This window comes from Zootoca vivipara, chromosome 14, assembly GCF_963506605.1.
Source record: "Zootoca vivipara chromosome 14, rZooViv1.1, whole genome shotgun sequence".
Taxonomy (NCBI): Eukaryota; Metazoa; Chordata; class Lepidosauria; order Squamata; family Lacertidae; genus Zootoca; species Zootoca vivipara.
The window spans coordinates 27,236,359-27,251,894 of record NC_083289.1 but is presented as its reverse complement, the minus strand read 5'-3'; the positions used below and the strand labels follow the sequence as shown (position 1 = coordinate 27,251,894).

Genomic DNA, 15,536 nt, shown 5'->3' with positions numbered 1-15,536 from the left:
CTTTAGTGTGCTGTGTTTGGTGTCAGTCTCTCCTTCAGTAAAATCTTCTCAAATTGTTGGTAGCCTTTGACCAATCCCCAGAAAATGATGCTCCCCTCCATCATTGGAACAGCTTGATGCTGAGGCTTTGGAGCTGCTCATGTCACAGGGGAACTTTGCAGCTCTGTTGCTTTCTTCCTGTGAGGCAGCACATAAGTCCATGTCTAAACTCGGTTCTTTTTCCCTGCTGATCTTATAAAATAGGAATAGGGCAACCTCTCTCACAAACTTGACAAGGTGAATGCATTTCTCTTGCAAAAGACGTTGTCTGACCTGCAGGTATACGGCGGTATCTAACTTCAATAGAAAATAATATGTAATAATAATATGGAAATGAATGAAGGTGTGAAAATGGAACAACGTGTATTGCCTCTGTACTGAAGTGCGTTTATAATTAGAACATGCTTTTGCTTCTTGGTGTTATGGATTGTTAATACAGTATATGGGAGAAAAAGTGGTATTGGGAACCTTAACATTGGGCTGACTGTGATTGTGAAAGCAACAGTAGACCTGAGCAAGCTACGCCCCCCCAAACATGTTTTTTAGATTAAGACTTATGTTTTATATGTATATGTTTAACTTATACATACTAAGTTAAAATTAGGTATAAAACATATCAACCTCTATACTGAGGCAGAACCTTAAATGTTCATCAGATTATGGTCAGAGTAAAATAAAGCCACGTGCACCCTTGACCAAATCCCTTTAGGAAAGGTTATGGATGGCTTTTGGCAAGCTGTTGAAATTTGTGACTTTTAGAGTGAGTCAATAAATATGCTGGAGGGATGAACTTTCTAACCTGCTCAGGGAGCCTTAGGGTGAAGAGTGGATAATAAATTAAAAGAACTTGTGTACAGTACACACAAACTCGTTCTTTAGAGGGAGCTCATTTTTAAAAGATTTTGTCAGACTTATTTTTTGCTATGGAACCTGTTGTTCAAGGGTGGTTTGACACATTCATACCCACTGAACCATAGCTAGAGTATACTCCAAATGGGTGGAATCTCCTTTGCCCATTATTAGCTTACCTGACCACATACATCAGTCATTAGTGATGTATCAGCTGTTTGGAAGAACAAATTCTTATTTACAAAAACTCATTTGCTTTGTTGTCTGGAAATTATTGCTGTTTGCCAAAGGCATCCAGACCAATGCAAGCCAATACTGTAGACATATAACATGTACCATGAAATTAGACATTGTCTCAGCATTATTTTCTTCAAACTTATCTCCTGTTTTGATTCAAATGTCGAAAATATGAGCGCATAAGGAGGGTTTTCTTTGAGATGTTTGTGGCACATTTTTTGTGTGTCTGCATGTTTTGCACATGAAATAGTACTAGGGTTGTACCCATTGTATGTTTGTGAGAACACACATTTTGGATGTGTAAAGTGAGAAGATGAGGTGTGTAGGAACTCTTGCTCTCATCAGCCTGCTTTTGAATTTGGAATAGGCTGCAAACCAAGGAATCAAGTTGGTTTGCTACACCTATTTTGGCTAGAATGAATCCCCTCAAAAGGAAGGCGGACAGGGAAAGATTCAGAACTGTCATAAACTATATAAATGGTTGTAACTCTTTTTTATGAGGGCTAATGATTGATGTTGAGATTCATGCAGGCAGAACTCAGAGCTTTGCCCATTGAGAGGAATGCTAAAAATCTGCATATACTCAGGATAGTGAAAGATGGTGACGTTTTGTGTGTTTAGGCTAGAAATGAGGAACACAGAGAACAAATTTGAGGAGGACAGTTTCCTCCTAGAATATGCCACCAACTCAGAGAGAAATGTAGCCTCTTCATCGCAATCGGACTTGGCAATATCTGTCTGCACACTGAAGTTAGTCTTTCTGTCAGTTGCTGAACTTTGCTCCTAAGGTAGATCTTCTTTCTGGGCAGTTTTTTTAAAATAAAATCACAACTGGATTTTGCCCCATGAATTGTATCTTGTGGAAAAGTACTTTTTGAGACCCATGACTCCACCCGTCTTACACAGCAGCAGAAGCAAGGAGGGGCTCTTGCTGTGTGAGTTTTCCATTTCATTGATCAGACTTTGGCGATTGCATGCTGCAATTTCTGCTGTGCCTGGATTAATTGCTGGTCATAAACTTGCATCACTCATTAATTAGCAACGTTGAGGCAATCCGAGGTCATCCTGTGTCTGTAGTCATAGAAAGCCAGGCCCAGTGTGTAACTATAGGAATGCTGTTATTACCTCCTCTTTTTGAAACAAAGATTCCCACGCTGATGTTTCTGTACTCCTTTAATTTAAAAGCAGCCTTCACATTTGCTGGCATGCTTGCTCCATGACGATATAAATACTGTACAGTATAATGTAGCTGAGAAATGGGCAGTTTAGGTTTGGTTTGCCAGATTTACTATTTGTCTGCTACAACCGCAAGATCCACCAACCAGAGCTGGGTGCAAAAGATGGTTGGAAGAAAAGAACAGAGTGCCTCCAAGCATAGAAATTTCTTTTCAGGACCAGACTTTCACACACACAAAATGCTGCTCCTAATTCACTTTCTTCATTTTGGCAGCCTAATTTGGGTGGAAAAGGTCCTTTTGTTGTTGCTACTGGGAGTCAGCAACCCATGTTGATCTATTGCGAGTCTCCCAAGAGATCTACCAGTAGATCCAAATCTGCCTTCTACTCACCCTTGATGTAATTTATTAAGTTTACAGTACATGCTGATCACAGCTCTGTTCTTAAATTTCCCCAGGTATTTCCCCGGATCAGTTGGGGGTGGGAGTGGTGTGGAGGCTGTGGAGTTGAATTGGGGCACAGGGTTATCAGCACATTCAGTGGGCAGCTTCTTTCCTTTGTTCAGATTTTGCATTCAGCAAACAGCTTTGTGGAGAGTCTGCTGACCCTTAATGTGATCAGATGAAAGGGAAAGGTGGCCCTTTTCTTGAGAGCAAACAGAATGCTGAGCATCTGATATTGACTATGCTGACAGCATTAGCTTTCCTGCAAACTTTTACATAGGTTTGCACCTTGGTTGCCATCCTGGTTTATAACTTCTTGGAAGGGAGTAGTAGTTAAGGTGGTCATGCTGTAGGAGGAATTGCTTACTTCAAGGGCCAGAAACCCCATGCAATTACCACACTCTTTGTAACACTGTTGTTGTTCTTTGTAACATCTGGTATTGTTTTTATTTTATTTTCTTAAAACAAGCCTCAGCAAAGTGTTTATTTTTTGTTGTTTTGCTTCTGTGCCATAAGCCACTTCAGTGTGATAGCAATATTTTTCAAAAAATAAATGTATGCTGATTCTTGCTTTAAATAAGATGGCATTGGAGGGCTACCAATTCCCTATGAAATTGGAAACTTACCATACAATTTCATAGGAAGGGACATTACTATATCACATCAATCCTAGGGGAACTTGTGGCCCCATTTGCATCACAGATGGGAGCAGCTGTACACTTTCTAGCTGCTCCGAGCTATTTTTACCTGTAGGAGAAATAAACCATATGTGTCAGATAGATGTTGGACCACCTAGAATTTGGTGGAATGTGGATTTCAGAGAGGGACCATGTTCTAGTGTGCAACTCAGTTAGGAGTTTCAGGTCAAATGAGCTAGCTGTGGAATGCAGACCACTGCACCCCCTTCCCCCAGTTCCTCCAGCATTCCCTACTCTGCACTGCTCATGGGAATATGGATTTTATGCGGATATGTGTGGGGTCTTGATTGCTGTTGGCTGGATCAATGATAATCTGTGCCAAATTACACAGCTATTACTTTACTAACAAGTGATAGTGGACATAACCCTCCTTGTTCCAAACTCAGGAGTCTTAACCCAACTGAAGGCAGATCAGTGGCCGCTTCCCTGCAGAGTCCAGCGATTGCAGCCGAAGAGAATGTTGGATCTTCAGCTTTGCTTAAAAGAACTGAGGAGATCTGCCGATGAACGAAATCATTATGGCCAAGTTGTAGATTTCTTCTTGGAGTCTCAACTGAGTGTTGCAACGGCATGTTCCCATGCTTCAGAATTACTTCAGCCTGCTCTATTGCTCAGAAGCATACTTTACTGAACTGTTTACTGATGCGTGTTTGTGTGTTTTTCATACCGGTATATAGGGAGTGGATGTTTATGCAACTTCATCTGAGAAGAAAAATGTGTGCCTTGAATGAAATGCTATTAGTGGTTAAATGTGTCGAGACTTGCCTGTATTAATTACAGGGTGGAGGGTTAATCTAAAACCTGCTGTTCTACAGTTCTAGAGTACACTGTCAAGTCATTGCTCTTCTAGCAGGGGAGGGGCCAGTGCTGCTCACTGGTGGAGCAGAATCTGCTTTGCATAGGGAAAGTCCCAGGTTCAACCTCCCAACATCATAGCAGCCTGATGCCCTCCACATGTTTTGGAATAGGACTCCCGTATTCATGATGGCTGGGGAGTTGTAATCCAAAACTCCTGGAGGGCACCAGATTAAGGAATGCTGATCCACAGTGAAAAACAGCCTTAGGTAGCAGAGTTGGCAATGACTTTCCTCCACTTGAGAACCCTGCTAGCCAGAGAAGATGATGCAGGCTTGACTTCCTGTAAGGCAGTTTTGTACGCTCAGTGGATAGCTGCAGGCTTAGGCCTGTGATTCTTTGGCCTGCGCTTGCACCACATTCAGTTTACCTGACTATTGCATTCATTGCAATAATAATAATAATAATAATAATAATATGTAATAAATTGCATCTATAGCCCACCTTTTTCCTCCAAGGAGCTCAAGGTGACATACATAGTTCTTTCTCCAAGTCCTCTCTTTCAGCTGTGGCTGAAATGTACACAGTTAATTTCAGTGCTGTCAATGGAAGTAAAATGACAAAAAAGAATGCAAGGAATAATGCAATTTAAGTAATGTTTGTGGGTTTAAAAGACAGCCCTAGCAAAAACGACTTCTATTTGCTTGCATGATTTTCAGTCCTGACCTCTTGCCAAGATGCACATTGTGGGTATTCTCTAACTTTCCTACTCTTGAGTGAGGCTCTTAGGTCGGATTGCTTGTATTATTATTCCAGCCTGTGCAAATCACAGGCACCTCCAAATCTGTCAGCTAAGCTCTGCTGGTTTCCCTTTGAAAGGGATATTTCCATTTCATAATCGGAAATGAAGCACTTGTGCCAGTGTGAGTGATGGCATGTAAACATCAGCTGGATTTAATTTTGTTTGTCCCTCAGACTGTGTGTAAGATTGGGTGTGTGCGCGCCTGTATATGGAGGTGGTAGTGGGGTCCTGTTTCTTTGCAAACTAAACATAAGCTTCAAACTCCTTTTTCTTGCGGGAAGAGTAGAAGTGTGTGAAAGTGCTTCCTCCTGTTGCTTGTGGGTGTTTGCCTGGAATTTATTCTACCCTCGAGAAGCCATCTCATGACTGATGGCAGATTGTCCTTATTCATTAAGGTTGCACAAGACTTATTCCTTCCACCCCACTTTGGTGAAGACACTGACATTTGCAAAACACACACTTTATGAGCTGGGCAATTAAACCGAGAAAGCTGCCAGCTAATTGAGAATGAGCAGGCTGTCCCTCCCACATGTAACAGGAAGGTCAGTATCTTCCTGTGATGTTTTAATCTTTCTGGAATGCTCTCCTCCTTTGGCTAAATCGTGAGTTCGGGTGAATGCAGCTTTAACGATAGGAAAAAACCAGTTCCCCAAATATTTTTCCAAGGGGACCTGTCTATGCTGAGTTTGAAGAAACTTCATGGGAGAGTTTTAGTTCATTCTCAGGATCTGATGCCTATTTTTCCAGATTTGTAAGCAAATTTTTTTTCAAGGCCAATTGGCTTGTGACCCTTCCATTTCCTCCCCACCCCTCCTTCCATGTCCACTTGTAAAGATTTACTCAATTGCTTAAGCCATTCTGGATTTATCTGCCCTGCAAACACTTTGGTGTGGTGTAGTTCAGGCTTTGCCAAGCTGGTGCCCCCCAGATCTTTTGTAACCACAATTCTCACCAGCTGTTGTACAAAACATCTGGAGGGAGCCAGCTTCACGAAGGCTGGTATAGCTTGTTCATCCCTCATCTCCACTTTTGGCACAGTCTAGGACTATATGGGTTGTATTCAGGTCCTAACCTAAGTTACCGGTATTAACTTCAGAGAGTCTAGTCTGAATAGAGCTAGCATGGAATATCACAGTATCTGTTTATCTGTCATCGATGCTGACATATTGAGGACCATGTATTGGGACTCCAAGCAGTTTGGCTAACTGTGCCCAGTTGCTGCCATGCCAATGACTTCCCCATTGCTCCAGTTTACCCCCAGATTCTCAGAATTGTTGCTTGTAGGCAGACTTGTGACTTAAAGAGCAAACCTGTTCTTAGATACACTCCACAGAAAAATATTTATTTTTGTGAGCAATGTTGGTATCTAATATGTTGCTTGCAGTGGTGTGCGACGAATTTTTTTTTGTAGGGGAACAGTTAATGCCAGAGGTGTCAGCTTGCTAGCACGATTTGGGGGGCGGGGACGACAATGTGCATATGACATTGCGATGTTGCACACGTGAGCATCATACCTCCCTCCCTAAGCCAGCCGGAAGCTTCCCAGGCTTTGGGAAGGAGGTCCCAGGGGAATATTTAGGGAACTCGCCTAGTCCCCTTAATCCAATGACTGCACCCCTCTGGTTGCTTGATAGTATTAAAGCTATTTATCACGTTAAATGAGGTAATGAGAGACTGTATAGCAGAGGAAGACCCATAGAGGAAGAGCCATCTGCCTTGAAAGACCCCATTCTGAAACCCCGGAGAGCTGCTGCCAGCCAGTGTGAACAATACTGAGCTAGATGGACCAATGGTCTGACTCAGTATATGTCAGCGTGAGATGAATAAACATCCAGCTATACAAGATAATAGGAGAGGGTTTTCCCCAGCAAAGTATTTGTCAAAATTACAAATACCTAAATACGGACGGGCATTTACCCTTGTTAGATTTAATGTACTGCCATCTGCTTTACTGCAGGGAAGATTCGCAGGCAAACCATATGTGGAACGAGTCTGCCCCTGCGGTATGTCAGAGGTAGAAACTGCCTCCCACAAAATTTCTCAAATGAATCCGAATCCCAATGCCTAAAATTCCTTGTAGAAGATAAGGACTCTGATATTACGCTAAAAGTAGCCAAATTTTGTGCGACTGCCATAAAACTCAGGGAACAAGCGGTGTTACCATAATGATTAAGGCCTCCAACGGCAATTTTAGGCTATATTTTAGCGACCCACTTTTAATTTATATACCATATTTTAAATGTTGTAATATATACACGTGTACTGTCCCTGCCGTGTAAATTTTAATGCTTCATCATTGAGCCTTATGATTTTTGATTCTGTATGTGAGCTGGTCTGTGACCGTAAATAAAATTGAATGAATGAGTATATGTCAACTTTCTATGTTTTCCCCATGAGGAAGGCAAACGACCGGCAGTAGGTGGGGTCCACTGGAAATCATGACTGGTTGTGTTTATGAAAGGGAAATGTGTCTGGATTGAGCGCTGTGTGTGTTTCTGCATGGCTTCCAGAGTGTCATCAAGGTGGGGTGCCATCTACAGAGGCACTCGCTTTGGCAGGTAGCCTGTTTTAAAATAAAAGCTGCTGTGTGGTTGGAAGCCTGTGCCTCTGTGTGTCTTGGCAGGAGAATCACTAGCGTTGTTGTTCTCGTGCTACAAGTCCGGGCCATGAGGCAGGAAGAAGCAAAAAGGGGAGGGTGTGTGTGTAATGTAAACAAACAACCACTAATTTCACATGAGCATCTGTGGCAAAAACGACGGTAGAGGGAGGGATCTTGATGGTCCACATACACATTTTATACTGAGTTCCCTTTTGGCAGCAAATGCCACTTAAGGATGATTAGTTGGGGTAAGTGCATGAGTGTGGGACCCTCTGCCACTAATTCTTTCTGTGTGTAGTCTGGCATGTGAGGCAGGCTAGGGACGTGCATAAACAAGTACAGCCAATGCATTTGGAGAACCAGTGTGGTGCAGTGATTAGTGTGTTTGACTAGGGTTCAAATCCCTGCTCATCCGTGAAGCTCCCTGTCTTGCAGCCTCACCTTCCTCACAGGGCTGTTGTGAGGATAAAATGGGGAGGAAGAGAACCTGAGCTCCTTGGAGGGAAGGTGGGGTGGAAATGCAATCAGTCAATCAATCAATTTTGCAAATTTCCAAATGAAGAACCTTAGGAATAGTGGGTTTTAAAATGCATGGAAGCATTCCATCGGATCTCAGTGAATTCCCAATCTTTGATACAAACAGTGGCATTTGTCAGTATGGCTAGTTCTAGTCAATTCCCACTATTATTTGAATATTCTTGATTTGGGTTGCACCTTGTATGTATATTTCCTTACGCTGATATCCCATTCCCTCCACCCACCATAGCTGCCAAGTACCCCGTTTTCCCAGGGAAACCCCCGTTTTTTCGTACCGTTTCCCAGCGGTCCCCCACATCGGTTCCTCTCCCGTTATTCTCCCTTATTCTGCTCCTGCCGGCGGCCTTTTTTTTTTTTTGCTATTTGCCCATCTATGGGCACCGAAAATGGCTGGCGCCGGCACCGGATGTCACGTCTACGCACTTCTGGACATGCATAGACGCATCTGTTGCCGGCGCCGGCCATTTTTGGTGCCCATAAATGGGCAAAGCGACACTGGAAGTTGCGTCTAAGCAACTTCCGGTGTCAGGCGGCTGCCGATCCCGGATTTTGCAGTCCAGGACTTGGCAGGTATGCCACCCACCCTAGAACCCAAGGTGGCATGCCTGCAGTTCCCAAGTCATGTTCCATCCAGGAACTGATCCAGAACCAGACCTGCTTTAGCTTCAGCAAGGTGCCATGTAATGTTCATCCCTAGGGATGCATATGATGTCTATATGCATGTAGAAGTTACATGTGTTTTAATATCGTTTTAGCTAGTATGGAACTTAAGCCTCTTTTAAATATTTTTAATACCTATTTTAAACTTTTTTTATAAATGCTTAATTTTATTTGGTTGTAAACTGCTTTGGTAGATGTTTGAGTCCCCTCCCACTGAATCAAATAGTATGTACATTCTATTTAATAATAAATATGTTGGAGATTTGGGGTATGATTTATTAAATGTTACCCCGAAAATAAGTGCCCTGACAGATTTCATTGTAAGCCCTTGAGTACTCATGTTTCACTCATTCCTAGGTCATGTTGCTCAGCCTGACTTAGGATTTTATTGTGTTTGGATGATGTGTGTCTTGTTAGACACACTGCCTGGGTGTGATCAGAAGACAGAACAGTAATATGTTTAATAAAATTGAATCTGAATTTTTGCTTAAATTTGCAAAGCTGATGAGAAGAGTGGGCTTTGAGGGCAAGAGGTCATTGACAAGATTAGCACACTGCTGCATCACCCCTCATTTTAATTAGTTGAGATCCCACAGAATGCCACTTTTATCAGTTATCTGTTTAAGCATCCTGACCATGTAGAGACAGCTCCTTGGCCCAAAATTGTGGGAGTCTGATGTCTCTTACAGGAACTCTGAAAGTTACTCAGTTTAAAAGAAACTTAATCAGTTGTGGAATTCACAGGGCAGTGAGTGACCGGAAAAGAGAATTACAGCATAAGAAGTACAATATGCATCTTTCATAGAAATCCCTGGAATAATCTGGGAATGTCCCATGATTCTCCTGTTTACAGTTGTTCCATTTAGAGTCTCCAGCATTAGAATTGTTCCCTAGGGCTAGGCAAATTCTGGTGCATGGGCTAATAACATGGTGCCATGATACATTCCAGTTGCAGAGTTTTGCATAACATGCAGTGAGCAAAAACCTGATTCTGAAGTGTAGTCTAATGCTTGGAACAATGTGGTGGCAAAGCATAAGTACCACCACTTAAGCCAAAATCCCATAAAAGTATATCAAAACATTAGTGTGACTTAATTGTGCTGGCAGATTATGCTTCTTACTTCTTTTGCAGATTTTTGTGACCTAGAGACATGCAAGGTGGTGGATGCTTCTTCATTTGAGGTTTTTCAACCGAGGTTAAATGACCATCACTTAGGGATTATTTAGCTGTGTGGTTCCTGCATTGCAGGGGGTTGGACTAGATGACCCTTGAGGTCCCTTCTAACACTTCAGTTCTGTGATTATATAAGGTTCCATTAGAACTGGAGCTGTAACAGTGCTCAGTGTATGTGGCTCAGAGATAAATGATTGTGACAGAGGAATAGCAAACGATTTCAGTTTTCAAAAACTGTAAGAGGACTTCAGAAGCCCCCACCAAGTAGCTCCTTTTGACTGGGGTACATCTGTGTTGGGGCTTTTCTGAGAGGGAGACCTCTCATTAACTTAACTGCAGACCAGAGATTTACACTTGATTGGGTATGCGGGGCTGAGGAGGTTACACTTCTGTTGTCACCCTTTTCTTTTGGCATTCAGTGATCACCACCATCTCTCATTTGGCATAGGTCATTAGCTGCAAGAGAGATCATTTTACCAGTCCAGTTGGTAAGCCTTGTAAGGCAGGTGCTGTTTTTCTCAAGTTGAGAGCAAATGCTGAGGATTTATTAGCCTGTGGCCATCTCCATTTGTAAGAGAACTTGACAAAAACTTGAGTTCTGTAGAATGAAAGAAAAAATGGGTCCAGTCTAGTGGTGGCCTTGATCCTTGCTGCTTGGATAATCTAGAAACTTGAAAACTTCAAACTGCTTAGAAGCAGCAGAAATTATTAATAGCCTTTATTGCTGGTAGCACCCAGTGATTCCAATTCTCTGTGTTCACAGCAGCTGTATGCCCTTTCCGTTGGTAATTTAAGAACATCCTGTCTCATTTTACCCTGATCTGCAAGAGTAATCCATGCTCTTGATACATTTTTATTTTTTATTTTTTGGACTCCTGACTGTTAAGTCCAGTCGCAGAGGACTCTGGGGTTGCGGCGCTGATCTTGCTTTACTGGCCGAGGGAGCCAGCGTACAGCTTCCGGGTCATGTGGCCAGCATGACTAAGCCGCTTCTGGCGAAGCAGAGCAGCGCACGGAAACGCGTTTACCTTCCCGCCGGAGTGGTACCTACCTATTTATCTACTTGCATTTGGACGTGCTTTCGAACTGGTAGGTGGGCAGCAGCAGGGACCGAGCAATGGGAGCTCGCCCAGTCACGGGGATTCGAATTGCCGACCTTCTGATCGGCAAGCCCTAGGCTCTGTGGTTTAACCCACAGCGCCACCCGCGTCCCTTCTTGGTACATTACATACCACAAATTCCTCTTTTTACCTTTACTGCAAGATACTGTAAGTCTTTTATATGTAGACTCTCAAAAACCAAACAAGTTAGGAAGGATTTACCCCTTTTAAACAACAGGGGCTGCATTGGATGATGATGATGATAATAATAATAATAATAATAAATTTATTATTTATACCCCACCCATCTGGCTGGGTTTCCCCAGCCACTCTGGGCGGCTTCCAACAGAAAAATGAAATAAAATAATCTATTAAACATTAAAAGCCTCCCTAAACAGGGCTGCCTTCAGATGTTTTCTAAAAATCTGGTAGCTGTTTTTCTCTTTGACATCTGATGGGAGGGCGTTCCACAGGGCGGGCGCCACCACCGAGAAGGCCCTCTGCCTGGTTCCCCGCAACTTGGCTTCTCGCAACGAGGGAACCGTCAGAAGGCCCTCGGTACTGGACCTGTCCGGGCAGAACGATGGGGGTGGAGACGCTCCTTCAGGATGTATTGTGGGTGTCTGCAAAACTTTATAATCTGTTTCATGTTGGCTTTTGATGATATGGCATGTTCTAAGATCGTAAATTTGTAGTATTGGAAGGGACCCTAAGGATCATCCAACCCTTTGGCAAATAGACATTCCGTTGTGGTGACCGTGACCTTGGTTTAAGGTACCATTTGACACCTAGCTTGTATACCTGAGTTTCTAACACTGCTTATATATAGTATAAATGTATAGCATTGTCAGCAGTTAGGATTTTCTGTATTATTATTATCTTTAAATCTCTCTTCAAAAAGAAGCTGAAAATGGCTAACAGTAATAAAAGCAACAAAACAACTGGCAGAAAAGAAACAACAGCAGATAAAAAAGAGCACAACCTTTGTCAAGCATTAAAAGGAGAATAAACCCACCAGCAGGAGTGAGGTGGTTTCAGTAACCAACTGTCTTAGGAGTAAGCTCCATTGGACATGGTAGTTAAAAGCCTTTTTAAACAAGACTAATGAACTCCTTCACATTTTTCAGGGTTGAGTGGTTAAAGAACTTAAACTTACAGGAGATACCCAACTTGGGCTGTATTCTGATCAGGATGAAGCATGTCTTGTGATTTATCCCCCACCTCCCAAAGAATCACTGCCTCGGTCTGCAGCAATTACTTCATTCCTTATTCCCATTACACTGTGTCTGGTTTATCTATCCTGCAGACTTTCATCACTCCTCTTACTATAAATATTCCTTGTGTTCCTTATTCTGGCCTACAGGAACCTGATTCAACCTCATTTTTCAATCCAAGCATCTTGTTTCCACCAGCCCCCAATTCAAAAATCCACATAGCTGGAATTGGGCTTGAGGTTATTTGGTCAACTACTTACACAACTGAGGTTCTGTATATCTAAATGTTATTCACAGTCATTAATACAGCTAATACCATAAAACTTCCAAAAATAAACATGTGAATATCATGAAGACCACATTGAGACAATCACAAAAAATCATTATCAGACACACACACACACACACACACACACACACACACACAGAGAGAGAGAGAGACCACTCACTCAAAGAAAGCAGAAAAGACGTGAGTACGTAATTTCATCCCAGAAGGGATTTTTAATCATGTATTTATTTAGTTGCAGGGGCAGTGGGAATGAGTTTATGGAACCAAATGGGCGAAGAGCCCACCAATTCCTTGGGAGTATAATGTTTTTCACCAGGTTGGAACTTGGATGTGAATTCATTTGGCACCTGCTGTAGGCAGAAGGAAGTAAGATATAATGTGGCAAGTCAGGTAAACAACTTATTTTTAATATCTTTGAAGCTGGTTTAATTTGCCCTTGAACTTTCTTAACATTATAAACCCAAATTGTGGTGGATTTACAAAATGACTTGCTGGTCCCGTTCATATGAGATTTTGCTAACCATTTCAGTTTCATTTTTCTTGGAATGTTGTTTTCGTGAGGAAAAGCTGCTGGGTTGCACAGCTGGTTTCCTAGAATATACTGTTTTCCAAGTTCACTCTAATGTTAAAGCAGAAAGCAATTCAGCTGCTACTTTCCAGAGTTGTGAGAAGTGGATGCACTTCTGCCTTGCCAGGGAAGCGAGTTCAGTTGTCGAAAATGACCAACAACCTTTGCAACCATGCAGTTTTGCATGGGTGGAATGGAGTGCGAGGCTGAGGGGAGCGTTGGTTGAGGAACAGTTCGCCTGTGTCTTGCATCGCCAGGAAAAAGGAGTGATAATGTTAGCTCACCTGCCCATACCTGGTAGATCACCTGAGTACTGCTGCACTCTCTCGAGTGTTATTTCTTTGGGGCACTGGGGCAGCCTATCTGAGCCCAAGCATTGAGGCAAACCAAAGGAGCTGTCAATGGCTGCTCCCAGCTTTGAACCACTCCGCATCACCAGAGTGGTATCAGTGCAAGACCTTATTTAGGCAAGCATTTTGTGGCTGGGGTTGAGTGAGGGGATCCTTCTATTTTAAAACACTGAATGTTGTTGTCCATGAGTCTTTTATGGAGGTGCAGGGGAAGGAGGAACTGAAGTTCGCCTATTGAATGGACAAATGTCCTCTGGTAGACCACCAACCGACCTCTGAGCTGCCATTAGAACTTTCCAAGAAGGGTCACCTCAGCAAATTGTATTTTCAGTCCCTCTGTCTTAATAGTCCGGAGGGCTACCCTCCCCCCCCAACACATATTTCATGGGCTCCCTTTGGACCATTTGATCCGGGAGATTCAAAGCTGGTGTCATCCAACTGTGCTAAAGATGGCATTTTAAGAGTGTGCCTCCCTTGTTAAAACTGAAAAGGAGAAAAGGGAGCACCGCATGCCTTGCCCTGTTAATCACTGCGTTGTCTATTTGATGGTTTGACAAACCTCCATGGGGCTTCTCAGCTAGCCAGCAAGGAGACAGCCTGGCAGCAAAAGTAAACTGAAACCTCCTTGGCTTTCAGAATGGGGTCCGTGCTTGTAAAAGGAGAGTTCTTTTTATTTATTTATTTATTTTTTAAGAAAAGCAGGGGCACGTGTGTCTTCTAAATAAACATCTGAGATGCTTTTGTCAAAATAGACTCTTGCATTCCTCTCCGCTGGACGCAGTCATATGATTACAAAGCCGTGATCGGCTCTTAAGCTGTTGGGAGCCCGTACTGGTTAATGACAGGGGTCCCTGGCAGAACCGATCATGCCCTATTTTACAGTGGCTTAGTTTCCCTTTGGAAAGTGTCACTTGAAAGCTAATTGGGTACAGCATACTGTATTTGCTTCTTAGAGGGAGCACAGGGCCTGGGTCAGTAGCACATGCCGCCCGCTCGTGGTGCGAGCAGTTTGTGCACATTCTTGCCTCTCTGGCCGGCAGCGGCCATCACGTATTACTCACCGGTTGAGCATGCACTGGATATATTATTAGCTATTTCTTTCGATCACTCAGCTATCAAGTACCAGGCAAATCAAAAAATAGCTCTGGACTGGTGTGAGACTGTCTGCATATTGTTTACAGGATATTTTGGAGCGGGGCAATATTTACTGTGTCTGAACTGCAGAGGCAGTAGTTGGCGCTACGGCGCAGGAGGAGTGAAAACAAAAGCCACGTTGGTGTCGGGCATCCCCCTCCTCCAGTGCCAGGCGGGGGCAGCTGCAGCAGTTGGCACAGCCCGCTGGATGGGACGGTGGCACTTGGCACAGCCCTGTCCCTAGAAGCTGCCCAGTTGTTTTCTCAAGAGTGATGAAGTCTGAAGAAGACCCCGAAGACGGAGACAGCATGTCAGGGGATCCGAGCTAAGGGAAGAAGGGCCAAGATGAATGCAGAAGGGCAGCAGAAATTCAGGTTGCACTCGGCAGCCACCTTGGACTCTGGCTGTAGCTGAATGTTGGGTTTGCTGTTCACTCTTGGCAGCCAGGACTCGGGAACTCTAGGATGAGTTGCTGGTTTTCCTGTGCCCTTAAAAACACAGTAGGTATCATCTTACGGCAGAGCAGCTTCCAACTTTTTGCCACAGCTTGCCTTGTTCCTTCTTGATGTGGTCTGAATTGCAACATCTGCTTGTTGTGGTATACTTTCCGCTTAGTACTCTTTGTGAGAATTTCTGCTAATTTACACCTTTGTGCAGTAGGCAGCAGGTGAATTGAAGAGATGGATGATATCAGTGCTGCACTCTTTATGGTAGATTTCTGTTCAAAAGGAGTTGCTGGGCTTCTAATGTTTGAAATCCTTTAAATTGTAATCCTGTTGTCTTTATATCCCACCTTTATTCCATCTTGGAACCTTGCATCTGTGACAGACACACTGTTTGCAGCCCTCCAGGTATTCACTTTGAGAGGAGCT

The 15,536-nt window shown here is 43.3% G+C and overlaps 1 protein-coding gene across 4 annotated transcripts in view; it reads left to right on the top strand.

Annotated features, from left to right (window-relative positions):
* The window catches only part of UACA (uveal autoantigen with coiled-coil domains and ankyrin repeats), a 51,578-nt gene that overhangs the window by 8,370 nt on the left and 27,672 nt on the right, over window positions 1–15,536 (top strand). The window contains exon 1 of one of the 4 annotated variants that reach the window (XM_035130516.2): window positions 11,420–15,164. The exons of the other annotated variants lie outside the window; for them this stretch is intronic. Within the exon in view, the coding sequence (XP_034986407.2) occupies window positions 15,129–15,164 (36 nt within the window). The 5' untranslated portion in view covers window positions 11,420–15,128. Of the gene's footprint in view, window positions 1–11,419; window positions 15,165–15,536 lie in introns of those variants that run through there. 4 annotated transcript variants of the gene reach the window in all.